Below are 14,379 nucleotides of genomic sequence, written 5' to 3'. Positions count from 1 at the left end.
TCACTTCTTGCGAGTTCAAAATAGTTTTTCAAAAGCCAGCTGGATATTGTTCTGGGCAGCCTGATCCCAGCAGCCCTGCCTGAGCAAAGCCTGGAGTAGAGGGCCTCCCGAGATCCTTCCCACCTCAATCAGTCCATTATTAACATCAATATCATGAATGAATATATTAAAATATAATTAAAAAAAGAACGGAGAAAGAAGAGATAGGTCTACACACCATGAAACGCTAACACAAGAAGTGGAAACTGAGCTGTTACTTCAGGCAAATGCTCAAGACAGTGATAGCAAGCAGAGGTACTTCAGGCCAGCACTATGGGAAAGGAAACACCCCAAAGGCAGAAAGGATGGCATCCTGTTCTGCTGACAGCCTCAGCCCTAACTTGTTTGGTACCTGAACTCTGACATAAAGAAATGCATCCCCATAAAATAACACTCTAGAAGCACTTGAGTAACCCAGGGACCACCTGAGCAACTACCTATTCATTAGTTGAGGCCAGCTGAGCCTCATGTCAACTTCTCACTCTGTTTAGCATCCAGCCTCTAAGATTAGATCATTAAACACAGGTATTTACTTACTGCTTGTTGTGAGGGCTTCCACATGCTGTTCAGGGGGCTCTTGGAGTGGTGAAGTCACCTCTGGCTGCTGCCCAGACAGCTCCTGAGGTGCCGTAACATCTCCTGGTTGCTGAGGCTCCTGTGGTGGGACTTCAAGCTCCAAGTTGTCTTCATTAATATCAGGTACAGGTGAACTTGCATCTAAGGCCTGGACAATCACAAATCAGATGAATAATGGTAGCAGAGGAGAAAGAAGAAGAAAGAAAAAGTATCATTGGTATCAGGTTAGCTTTTTTTGTACAAAGCATTGTTCTTCCTTTCTCATTTTGGGTATATGCATGCACGCATTTAGAAGAATACTTCTATGCTTCTGTGTAGCATCGCTTCTTTTTTAAGATTATTAACTTCAATAAATCAAAGCATTACTGTGAGAAAAATAAGAGACAGACCATAATCTGGGATTATTTATTGTACTCCTCTCCTGCATGAAGTATGAGGAAGAGGCAGGTCTTACAGACAGCCCTATAACCTTGTGTAAAAATACATTTCTAGTGTATCTTTAGCATGGAGGAAAGCGTTGGGATAACACGAATCTAGCTAATGGAAAGATAATTTCCATTCTTCAAGTTGTTTGGCACAATTGCTCTGATATATACAAGAATTCTGCCTACATTTCAGCCTTTGGTATTGCTCCTCTGCTCATGTACTTATCTCATGGTCATAAGCAGTATAGTTACAGAAAAAAAAAAAAACTATTCAAGACAGAAAGTATCCATATAAATCCCATGTGGAAATTCAGTGAAACTAGGATTATAACTAGAGTTTCAGAGCCTCAGTTACTAGGTAGAGCTCATCCTTAACAGAGAAAACAAGTCTACAATATTTCAGGACTCCGCACTATAATATTTGAAGCTTTTTTCCTAAATTTGTCATTTTGAAAAAACCTCTCCTTCAGTTTCTATATTTGATACATTTTAATCACCTCCAGGATGTCTACAGGCTTGTCATGTAACAAAGGAAGAGATTTTTAAAATAAAAACATACCTAAACAATTAAATTGTGTTATGATCACTTAAAAGGAAACAAAAACAACTCCCTCTACACACCCTTCTTTACCTTTTGTTTGTTTAATTAACTAGATATCCAGCTGATCATATTCCCCTCCAACAGAAGCTGTTTCAACTAATTAGACACATCTCAAACCTCTGCTCCTGAAGTGCAAGTCTAAAGTTCCTCTGATGGAAAAGCAAACCTTAATTACATATCATTTTCTTATTACCCTGCTGTATTCCCAAAATACTGGCATTGAAGACTTGTTAATTAAGTGAAGGAATCACAGACGCACCCCATCTTCCAATGTAATGCAACATCCAAACACACAAAGCACCAACCTGGGATCAGAAAGACGACATGCTCTTGATGAGCATCTTCCAAAACGGCACTTTAAAAAGGTTCTGAATGGGCAGAGCTATTTACTTATTTTTAGTAACAATTGGCTTGCTGCAGTGAAATTCCAAATCAACACACAATGTGCCAGGAAAAGGGCTTCCCTCTTATCTTTCAGCTTCCTTTTCACGTGCCAGGCTAGATACGAGCAAAGTGCCACACAGGCAAGGAACATGCATTAGGCTTCCCAATCTCCAGTTCAGAAGCCCTTAATTAAGCCAAATTGTTTCCACCTGGTGTTGCTGCACTCCTCAAAGCTGCCTTTCACAGCCACATAATCCACCTCAGGAAAAAGGACACCATTCTGCATCACTGCCAATACCACAGATGGAATAATTTGGCTTCAGAGTTTTCACATGCTGAGACCAGATATTAAATAGAAGAAATACGGAATGGCTCAACACTCGGATTGCACTCCCACTTCTCACATCATCCTTTTCATAAATCTAAAACACAGGAACTCAGAAGGAATAAAAATGCCATGGCACTGAACAAAAGGATGTAAACTCTGAGTCGATCTTTCGCAATTGCAAACAGCATTAATTGAATGGGTAACAACCAATTAAAAACTACAGACAAAGAGACACAGAAAATAACAGACTAACTTTTAAATTAACTTGAGACTCCTCATTAGAAATTTTAAAGACTGTTGGTTTTTGTTTTGTTTTTTGTTTTTAAATATACATACTACATTGCAGTCATTTGTTCTTTTTTAGACTTTTACTCCTGCAAACACCAGAACAACTTTAACTTTACTAGTTAGGCACTTAGCTAACTGCAGATAAATCCATGGATGGATATCTCAAGGAGACACGCTCAGACTTAGCACCAACAACTCTTAGAATTCACAAGAAAAGCAACAGCTCTGAGTATTTTAGCATTCCTCACCTTGTCAAAAAATGCCTTTGCCTTTCTTTTCACATTTCCAATAAGCCATCTAAAGCTAGACATATTTGCAGAATTATAGAATGCCCTGAATTGGAAGGGACCCACAAGAATCATTGAGTCCTACCCCTGGCTCCAAACAGCACCACCCAAAAATCAAATCCTGTGTCTGAGATTGTTGCCCAAACACTCTTTGAACTCCAGCACGTGGGGCCGTGCCCACTGCCCTGGGCAGCCTGTTCCATGCCAACCAGCTTCTGGTGCAGATCCTTTTCCTAATCCCCAGCTGCCCCTCCCCGACACAGCTCCATGCAGTTCCCTGTCACTGACACAGACAGCAGAGCTCAGCTCCCCTCACAGAGAGCTGCAGCCACCATCAGGGCTCCTGTCAGCTCCTCTGCTCTGGGCTGACCCAACTCAGGGACCTCTGCTGCACCTCACAAACCTTGCCCTCCAGACCCTTCATCATCTTTTTAGCCTTCCTCCGGATGCTCTGTACAGTTTTCTGTCTTTATGTTGTGATGATCATACCTGCACCCAGTAGCAGGTGAGACCACACAGCACAGAGTCTCAGGAGACAACCCCTCCCCTTGGCTGTGGCAGTGCTGGGCCTGATGCACACCCTCCCAGAGTACAGCTGGCCCTTCTGGCTGCCAGGACACAAATTGTAGAATTCAAATAAGTAGCCAATATGGCTCTGTGGACTCCAGAAGAAGATGAGGTATATAGGGGTTAGGTACCTCAACACAGTACAACTTCTCTCCTTCTTAAACCAAACCAACAGTGAAATCACAAGCTATTGTCACAGTTAATCCCCCAGTCCTTTATTTATTCTACAGTTGCAATGAGTTTAGGAAAATAGTGACTACATATGAATTTTGATCATGTATGTTTGAAATGATAAGCCACTGGATCTAGTAAATAACACTTTACATCTACCAAATGTGATGATACTTTCTTGTATGAAGAACAGCAAAATTCTTACATTTCATTCTAAATAATACTAACTGCTAAGACCAGAAAGCAGTTTTTTCTATCAGCTCATAGAATTATAACTTTTTTTCCTCTCTGTACATCAATTCGGTTTTGAAAGAAGACATATATTTCAAAATGTGGTCAGACATAAATATATGAAAAACTCAGTAATCACAAATTTGACCAGATTCACAGCACAACCCTGCCCTTCCAGGGTGCAGTGACCACTTTAGCCCAGCCTCTAGGAAAAGATTATGATATGATTCTTGGCCACTGGAGGGCAAATTTAGATTTCCAAATCAAGTAGTCTCTTTACTTACACAAAGTAAAATACCAAAACTGATAAAACAATATTTTTTTCACAAATTAAAATGCGTACAAAGGAGAAGAAAATATGTACCTTTTGGAGCAAGGAGGGCTCATAATGCAAATGGAGACGACAGCAGTTAGTTTTTTTTTTTTTTTTTTTTAAAGTTTCTGTTCTGAGAAAAGTTGCTCACGCTCTTCATGAGGGTCAGTGCAGTCTGTCCCACTGCATTAGTTCTTGAAAGAAACTAATTTCAATTTTCACTCACATTAACTGCTTCATTTCTCTGCAAGGATCTGAAGCACAGTTTAGACCAATTATCTCCAATTTACTAGCTGTGTTCTTAATTCCACTGAGAATAGCGATAAAGCCTAGTTGAATATACAGTCAAAGTTTAGAGAGAAGGGTGAAAAAAACCTTGAAGATGAAAGTTTTGAGTATCTGATTGTTCTACACTTTATTTACCTACAAGTAGAGACATTACTGTTGGTACATTTATTAGTATTTATCAGGTTTCCATGGCACCCATTCATAGCTCTCCCTGGATTATGAATTAGCTTATGAATGTGCTGTCGCATAAATGCAGCAGAAACTGAAAAGACATGGTTATCCAGTTCACTGGTCCTTCTGTTTGATCACTCTCAAAAAACAAAGAGCCATCAGTGATGGAACACTTTTGCTTCTGTCATGCTGCTTCTATAAATCATGCAAATAATTTCTGAAGACTTCCCTCATACCCTCAGCAAAGACAGAAGCCAGGCACTGATGCACAGCTAGTCAGACTAAAACGAACACAGCTTGTTGACCACATCAATCTCAATCTCACCTACATTGGTTTCTGCTCCATTCTTTAGATATGGAAGTCTAATGGTTGGGCCCAGCATTAAATGTATACACCATCTATAAAGATAACGTAAAGAACCACATGAGGTGTGGATTAACAGAAGATCACCGATTGCTTATTTCATGTTAGAGCATGCTTCACTCATTTGTTCACTAGCATGAATGGTCTAGCACTACACAGCCTCTTCCCCCACCAGGAATCATCATTCCCAGCATTCCTTATACCAGACCCAAATCATTCCAAGGATTCCTCATACCAGGACCAAACACACCAGGGTTAATTTTGCCTCATTCCTTTAATCCTGCTACACAGATTCTACGTTAGATTACTAAAATAGCCAGATCCAGCTGTCTGAACAACTGAGCAAACTAACATAAAGGTCTCTAGTATTTTTCCAGAAGTTTAATTCTGAAACTTTGAGAAAGCTTACAGTAGTTTGGTCAACTGAGGAATTCAGATCCTTACACACAATGATTCACTGAAATGTCTGCAAACAACAGTATTGGGGGGGGTTGGGGGGGGGAAACAAAAAACAAACAGAGACCAAACACAAAACCAGAACAATCTACCCCTGAATTTAGGTCATTCCAGCTCTTTGTTCACAGTAGGTTGTCTTGTTTCACATTTGTTAAGGATTGCAAGTCCATGGGACACTACAAGTTGCACATGGAGATAACAGAAGGCCCTTATTCTATAAGGCACATACTTAATCTCAGTATATTTTTTTGTTTGCTTGTTTACAACTCCCACAGATGAAGTCAAGAGTCTTCTCCTTACCTTTTCCTCCTCAGAATTATCACCTTCTGTTCCAACTCTCAGTCTGGCTTAGTTGTGACATCTTCTTATCGGTGATTCCCCTCTTGGCTAAAATAAAACTGATGGTTTTATTCCCAAACCATCTCTGCAATCCTTTTGAGACTTGTAAAGGAAGTGCTACTCTCAGGCTGTCACTCTGGTTCATACTGTAAGCCTGAATCAACACTAGGTCTCACACCTCTCAACTCCTTCTGCATAGCCATCCTAGGATACAACTAAGGCAGCAACCTAACAGTTGAAGGCCAGAGCACAAAGCAGGCTTCCATAACTAAACACATGGCTTGCATTTCCAACCAGAATGATTTCCAAAGACCATGTCACTCCTCTTTGCATCTCTTTAGCTTCTCCATCACATCAAACGCAAACTAATTGCCTCAGCCTTCAAAGCACCCGACACTCCCTCTGCCGCCTCCTTCTTATCTCCTGTGTGATTAGGGGTTATTTCACACTTTCAGTGGATCCCTGACACCAATTTCCATTGTGCATTTTTTTTCAATTAAGCACCTTTGTGCTCTCTCCTAAGTCACCCCACAGGCGGAACTCCAAACATCAGCACACAACGACATCATTACCTTCCTTCCAGGTCTGAGCAAGTGCTCAAGAGAGAAGCCAGCCCTGTCCTACCAGGAGTTCCCTGTAGCTTGCCTCTGGGCCAAACACTTCTAACTCGATTGCTTTTTAACTAGGGCCTTTAAAGATGCTGTTTAAGGAAGTTCCTCTGGTACTTGATTAAGTTTTACTACCAATAATGTACAACTCGCTTGTATTTTCAAGGCTGGCTCAGCCCCGCCCTGTCACCAGCACACAGTTGTTAAAACAGCAGATGTATGTCTGTCACAGCTGTTATTTGTCATGCATGCAGACAATAAGACATTCTGACATCTCAGTTGGTAACATCTTTAGAAGAGACAGTTCCAAATATTTACTGTCTAGCAGACACTTGCTCTCATTACAAGGCAGGTAGCGTAATCAAGTTACTGCTCAGAAATGGGAATTACCCAGAAAACAGTTTGAATGATCGCTGCTCTTGAGCAGAGGCCCTTGCATGGGAGCAAGCCAGGAATTCACCACACTAGATTTTAAAGCCATCAAAATTCCCGCAGAACATTATCTTTGCCAAACTTCTATTTTGCTGCAAGAACAGCTTGATGCTCTGCCAGGGTTTTCTTTCTGGATTCTACCTTTAAAACCTTTCCAATGCAGAGGCAGTCAGCTGCTTCAACACAGCCCTCTGCTTTCCCAGCAGGACCACAAAAAGAAACCTGCATTAAGATCAGTACCCTGGACTTCTAAATGAGATAAAAACACGGTGGATCACACATGCTCTGTCTGAGACGTCAGCAGCATGACACAGCTCTCCTAGTACTGACCATGCAGCCTGTAGCTACACTCCTCTCACTGAGCCTGAGGGCACTGCTCCGAGGGGCAACAAATCAGCACATCTCCTCACTCCCTCTCTGGATTCTCAGCATAGGAATGGGAAGCCAGACAAGAGGAGCATCCCTGCTATGAACAGGGAACAAGCCCACCCATTAAATATGATGGCACCATGCATGTTCTTGGCTGCAACCAAGAACAGCATCACCTCAGTCCCGCTTGCTTGCTCTCATCATCTGCTGCCTCCTTTGCCCCAGCAGCCAGCACACTTTGCTAAAATTTTGGGGGAACGGTGGTACCAAAGAAGCCAAGCAACTTTCTGTGCTGCCTGTTTGCTGAAGGAGCTTGTTAAGTGCCAGAAGCCACCAGTGGAAGCCTCAGGCTGGGGAGGAGATGGGAATACAGGGTCTGTGCTGAAGGGTACCTCAAAGCTAGCTCTTCTTAAGCCCTTCTCAGGCCAATCTTTGGTTCACCGTGCTACTCAGGACAGAGTAACAGACAGGTTTCAGCAGCACTGGTGGGAAGGGTCTTCATTCCTCTCCTGCCCCACACACCCAGATATCTGCCACAGGTGTTTGTCCCGTCATGGCTCTGGGTCTCAACTGGGCATCATGAGGCAAACAAATCCACTAATACTTCAGGAAACTTGTCCAGTGCAAAAAACCTCCCTACTGTTTCCTGAAGGTTTGATGAGTTTGCTTGGTTTATGGAAACCAAAGGTGAGCACCAGTGTGACACAGGGCTGTATTGCATCAAATACTTTGGGTCAAAGCAGGGAAGATGGGCAGGGCATGAAGAAAACATTAGGTGAAGAGTGGTATTTCTTCTGAAAGGGACAGGAAATACCTAGATCAGATGAACCTTCCATGGGACAATGCCCTGCTCACTTATTTCAGCAACACTGTAGGCATTGCTGCACAAACCCAATGAATTCAGTCCAGACATGTGAACGGGTTAATACCTCCAACTACCTGTCATTGCTCCCTGCAGAGGGTCTTCCCACAATATTGTGCACAGCTGTGCACAATAAGGATCTACTAAAAAACAAAACAAAAAAAAAAAAAAAAAAAAAAAAACCACAAAACACAACCACCAACAACAAGAAAACAGCCACCAATTCCAAGTCCCACTGCAATGCTAGATTAGAAACTCTGGAGCTGCTTTAGGTGCAAATCAGCAGCAATTTGTGAAAAGTTAGGGCTAGCACCTGGGATCCTAACTCCTTCAGCCTATGTTTAATCTGCAGTACTTGCAAAACAGCACCCAAAGGCTCTCAAATATCTTTTCTGCTATAATAGCCCAAATGCTTCACACGCCATCTGACATCTCCAGGGCTGCAGAAGTGAAACACAGGCCCACGTGCTCCCCCTTGCAGTAACCAGGACACCTCGAGACCTGGTGTTCAGCCAAAGGAGTCACATGGGGATAACAAGGCAACCTAAAGACTGTAAATTTGGGCCTTTCTCAGAGAAAAAGCGAACAGGTTTTCATCTAGTGCAAAATAGGACTACTATGAAATACTGATTAAATATTCTGAGGCGTTTCAAGTGATGAGGAAGCAGAACTGCCATGAAATTTTATACTGCCTATTGTAACAGTTGCCCAGACAATGTATCTGAAATTTACTTGCCAAGGCTCTCTCAAATTGGATTACATAAAGGCCAGTTCTTCAAATTTTTCATTAAAAAGAGCTGGGATGTGTGCTTTAATTTTCAAAAGCATGAGAAGGGAGACCATCCTTTAGAATGACACCAGTGGTTTTTTCTTTTTTTTTTGCAAACACATTAGCTCTTTGATAGATTTCTCCAGGGGCACCGCCTGATCTGGTGATTTTCACGTTCAGAGAGCTGAAAGGAACAGTTATGAAAAACTGTGTCATGAATCTGCATGAAACAATCTCACTGTGGTAAGAACAGAATAAGGGAGATATGAAAAAGAAAAAAAAGAAGTAGGACTGAACTTCATTAAAACTTTGATTTAAAGTAAGAGAAGAAAAAAAAAAAACAGCTGTTCTAGGAAAACCACCATCACAGAACTTCTTACAGCAATGATACACCAAGAGAACTTCCCCACCTTTAATCAACTTGAACGACAAAACCAAACTGTTGGAAAACACGCTTCCTAAAGAACAGAAGATATAAACCACAGTATTTAGAACCAGTCAAGTCTGCCTTGGAGAACAGCATCAGTGGCATCTCCTTTTTCTTGCATTAGTTCCCATGAATGGATAAACACGACTATGAATATTGCAGCCCTTCTCAAAGTCAGGTTATCTTTGCTTTAAAACAATCCCTGCGACCAAAGGCTCGCCCTCCAAATTCACCACTGTCTACATTTCAGCATTTGAATTCTAAAGCAGCTCAACACAACTGCTAAATATTTTGTTAACCAACACCAATCCCTACTGCTTATTTGGTTAAAAAGAAAATAAAATAAATCTCAGTTAATTTAAAGTTCGCTCTCAATGTGGTTTTCAAATCTGTCAAAACACGCACAAGGAGGTCTAGTGGAAGGCAGGAACTATGGGAAATTCAACTTGAAAGTTAAATTTGAACCACAAGGTCAAAGAAACAAAGTCATAACCCGTTCTCAAGCTCCAACACACCCACACGCCCGCTCACAGAAACTTGGAGTGCTCCGAGGATCCAACCTCGGATCAGGCTGCACAGCAGACTCCGGGCATAACGTCGCATTATGTCTCCCCTAACAACTAACGTCTAACCCCAACACGATGCTATGTAAACACGTAGATGCACATAACCTCCCTTTCAGTCCCAGAATCCCCTCAACACGCCTATTCCAAAAGGATAAATGGCTTCATTCATAATCTATTTTTAAACACCAGACGTTTTAAAAGAATTTCTTTCAATTCTTCAACGTCTTTATTTAAAATAACACAGGCTCGAACCCCGATCCCTCCCACCCCCGTTGGTTGCGGGCCGCTGCCGAATCCGTGGGGGCTCGCTTCGACTCCGTGCCACCGGGGAGCGCCGCAGCCACCGCCCGCACCGCGACCCCGCGCCTCCACCCCGCCCGGCTCTGCTCGGGGGGGCTGCGGCGGGCCCGATGCGGGACTGGGAGGAGAGTGGGGGGGATGTGAGAGGAGGGGACGCTGGAGTCCAGCAGGGGAAACTTGGCGAGGGGAGGGTCCCTGCTGCAGCCCCCCGACGCGCCTCCCAGCCGCATCCTCGAGAGAGATGGGGAGAAAAAAAAAAAAAGAAAAAAAAAAAAAAGAAAAAGAAAAAGAAAAAGAAAAAGAAAGGAAAAGGAAAGAAAAGAAAAACAAGAAGAAAGGCTGCGGGAGCCCTGGGTACCACAGCAGCGGCCGAAGGACCGCAGTCAGGAGGGCTCCTAGCACAGCACTGCCCCGGTTGGGTGCGGCCCTCTCCCCCCGCAGCCGCACACAAAAGCGTCGCCGCCACCACCGCCGCCACCGCCGCCGCCCCCACCCGGCCCCGCCGCCCTCGCCCCCCGCCGCCGTGAGTTTTATGACTGCGGCGCTGCCCGTGGCGCAGTCCCGGCCCAACCGCCCCCCGTCCGGCCCCCAAGATCCCACCGACCCCGGCAGGTGCCCGCCGGCGCGCAGGAAACTTTCCCCGCGCTGCGGAGCCGCCGCCCGCCTCCTCCAGCCCCGCACCGCCCCGGCCTTACCTTGGCGGGCTCCGGGGGGGCGGCGGCGGCCCCGTCCTCCTGTGGCGGGGCGGACGGCTCGGCGGAGCTGCCTGCGCCCATGGCGCTGCCCCGCACAGCCGAGCGGAGTGGAGCGGAGCGGCAGAGACTCAGGGGGCGGCGGCGGCGCGGCCGGGAATGAAGGAGCGCAGCTCTCTGCGAACTCCTTTAGGGAGCGAAAGGAGGGAGGGAAAAAAAAAAAAAAAAAAAAAAAAAAGCGAGAGAGAGGGAGGAAAATCACCTCCGCCCCTGGTCCCCCCGCCCGTCTCCCGCTTGCTCCATCACATGAGCAGAGCCCCAGACACGCCTTGCAGCATCGAGCCGGGCTGATAAGGAGCAGCGGCGACGGAGGAGGGGGGAGGGGGGCAGCGCCCTGCCCGCCGCCCGGGGCCTCTCTGTTCTCTTCTCTCTCGTGGGCACCGCCGGGGCGGGAGCCCTGCACGGACCCCAGACCCAGCCCGCGGCCGTTCCCCTGCGCTGACTCAGCTCTTTTACCTCCCCCTCCGCCCACCGAAACCGAGCCGGCGCCCGCCAATGCCCTCGGGGCGCTCCGGCCGGGGGCTGCCCCACGGTGGGCTCGGGGCCCCTTCGCTACCAGCGCCCGGGGGTTGGCGACCTCAGCCTTGAGGGTCGCCAGGGGCATGTCTGGGCTGCGGCTGGTGCAGAGCAAGCAGGGATCTATGCCTTAACAGGGTACCACGCTGCAGGCTATTTTTTTTTTTATTTTTTTTTTTTCTTTTCCATGCGGCACAGGTTCTCATTGATTAATTCCTGCTAGACTGCATGGCGAGCTAAGCAGGCAACGTGGTAGCTTCCTTCCCGACCCAGACACACACATACTGTGCCTCACTTCCATGTGCCACAGGAGTGGGACCAACGTGCACACAGCACGCCCATCCAAAAGGACCCCCAAGGAAATGACACGCACACTGAGATAAACCAACCACGGTGTTGTGTTGCCGGAGGGAGCCGCTCCCTGTGAATCCCCCCATCTTCCACTGAGTTCATAGTTCAAATCAGATATCGGGGACATTTTCCTTTAGAAAATGTGAAACAACCCTTATCCATTGAATCACTGGATTATTCAGGTGTGTATATATATATATACATACGTATATATATATTCTCTTAACAATTTGCTCTGTTAATTGCCTGCTCTCTGCACATAGTCAGCTTTTTATGTAAAGACATCAGGCCACACCAAGTCATTGCATGACACAGCCACTGCAGCAGTACAAGAACCTTGTGGAGCCTCAGCAAGAACCAAACTGCTGCTGGGGATGGTGCAGGCAGAACCACATCCCTCCCTTCAGCCCAGCCTTGCTCACCCTCACATATATGTGTATAATACCAGGAACACATTGTCCTAAGGCCACTTATCTCTGTAACAGTTTTCTTAATCTTTCATTTGTTTATTTTTTCCTCATCTTCAGGAAATTAGTACTGGCACATTCGTTTTAAGGAAAGCGGGAAAAGGGAGTGAAAACTGGATGTGTGGTCGCTTGGCTCTGGGAGGTATAAGTGAATCCCAAAGCCATGTCCAGCCCCTGAGAGCAGCTGCACCCCAAGGGCAAAATCCCCACTGAGTAATTCCCAACATTTCTGGCTTCTGAGCCCAGAGACACTGAGCTGTTCTCACTTCTGGTGCTCATGTAGTGCATTGGTGCTTAGAAGTGCTGTAGATACAGATGTATTCCAGACTGGCCCTACAAGATCTTTTTTGTAGTAAATTATCACTAATAATGTGCTTGTGATGGCAGAACCAAGCCCTCAGCAGCTTGCAGGGCCACCCAAAGGCCAGCCTGTCTGCTGGGTTCCCCTCAATTGCAGCCCCGCAACTGAGTGGGCTCCTTGGGCTTAGAACTGAGGGAAAATTGGGGATCCTGCTTAAGAAGGGAAAAGTGCCATAATTCAAGTTCCGTGCCATATCATTTTCACTTCTCGTTGGCCACCAAATGCTTTCATTGTAAGCAGCCTCCTTTCTGCCATTTGAAATTGCTCTGTAGCCCTTCTGCTCATGGCTTGTAATTTTTGCTTTTTTTCCTGGAGTAACTCCAGCAGAGGGACCTCAGGACTTACACCCTTGGCCCTACTTTGGCCCAGAAGCTGTTTGTAGCCTTTCACCATGCTCTGTGCCCTGTCTGTACAGCAGGAATAGTGACAGGTGACAAGACTGACTCTGGCATGGGCTCTCTCGTGTTTGTCTTCCACCCATGTGCTAGAAAGGTTACTGCCCAGACCTTTGCCCTGAGCGGTGTGACTGCCTCTTGCTACACATAGGCCTTTCAGGCACTAAGTCTCTTCGGCTTTCCAGTAAGGAGGAGCCACATGTACTTCAAATGGTCCTCTTCCCAAGGCACCAAGCAGCACTGTTGCAAGAATATTCAAACTACAGACAGAAGTATGCATGGTTACTTTTCAGAAAGTCAAAAATATAGTAATGAGAGTAGTGCTGGCACATTAACCACATCTCTTGTCCCATCTATGATTTTGCCCCATCTGCAACTTGTGGCCTTGGTTTTGGGTTTCCCTGTCAGTCTTGCTGTGTCTGAGGAGCAGTGGGGTGGCATGGAAGACTACATGTCTGCATCTGCATCCCTATCTCCGGCCCAGGGCACCTGGTCACAGGTTTGTGCAGGAGCTGAGGTGGCTGCCTGGAGTCCTGTTCACACCAACACCCTGCTGCTTTCATCAGTAGGAGCCACACTGGGATATTTTTGGCATAAATGGTAAGTGGAAACATATCATGTAAGTGTTCTTGAAATGGGAAGCTCTCAAGAACGTATCTTAGATCTGGATAGAGAATGTAGTGCTCTGACTTCTCCTCAGCTGTACTTACCATCTATCTTTGGCCTTCCCCTCCCCCCCCCTTTTAGCCAGTTGTGATAGGAAATCCCAGGATGTTGCTAGAAATAAATGCATATACCTAAGGAGCTAATACACATCAGCCTAACAAAACACTAGCAAGAAGGAAGAAAATGACAACAATAGCCACATAAAAAATAGTTTGCTTGCAAGCAGCCTTAATTAAGCCATAGGAAGAAACAACAAGAAAGGAAAACAATTTGCCTAATTACTTTTTTTTTTATTAATATTTATTGGGAGCTAAAATACTCTAAAAAATCACAGTGATATACAAAATGTAAAGAAAAGAGAAAAAACAAAACAAAACAAGAAACATCTCAATCTAAACCATTCATATCCCAGAGGTTATATGTATCAGAAGAGATCTATTCATATGTATTTATGTGTGTGTGCAATTTATAAAATTATCTCAAGTTTGATGATTATTTAGGTAAAAACCATATATTTGAATAACAAGTGTGTCACCCAGTGCATATTTGCACGTTGTAGCTGGTCCCAAATACCACTGCTCAATATCCTGCAGCCATTTTGGAAGCTCTGCCCCCACCCATGGTTTATTTTCTATCCTTACTCACTCCTCACTTACTCTGCTCTTTGTGGGAGTAGTTTGGCAAACACATGAAGCTTCAGTAGTCCAATT

General features: G+C 45.1%; 1 protein-coding gene across 1 annotated transcript in view; it reads right to left on the bottom strand.

The window, feature by feature from the left end:
* The window catches only part of AKAP12 (A-kinase anchoring protein 12), a gene marked incomplete at both ends in the record, with an annotated part of 43,910 nt that extends 32,973 nt beyond the window's left edge, over nt 1-10,937 (bottom strand). The window contains 2 exons of the mRNA XM_079550329.1: nt 577-763; nt 10,857-10,937. Coding sequence (XP_079406455.1) covers nt 577-763; nt 10,857-10,937 — 268 coding nt within the window. The remainder of the gene's footprint in view (nt 1-576; nt 764-10,856) is intronic.
* Between the last annotated feature and the right edge of the window lie 3,442 nt (nt 10,938-14,379).

Source organism: Tetrao urogallus (genome assembly GCF_951394365.1).
Source record: "Tetrao urogallus genome assembly, chromosome: 2".
NCBI lineage: Eukaryota > Metazoa > Chordata > Aves > Galliformes > Phasianidae > Tetrao > Tetrao urogallus.
This window is presented reverse-complemented; position numbering and strand designations above follow the sequence as displayed.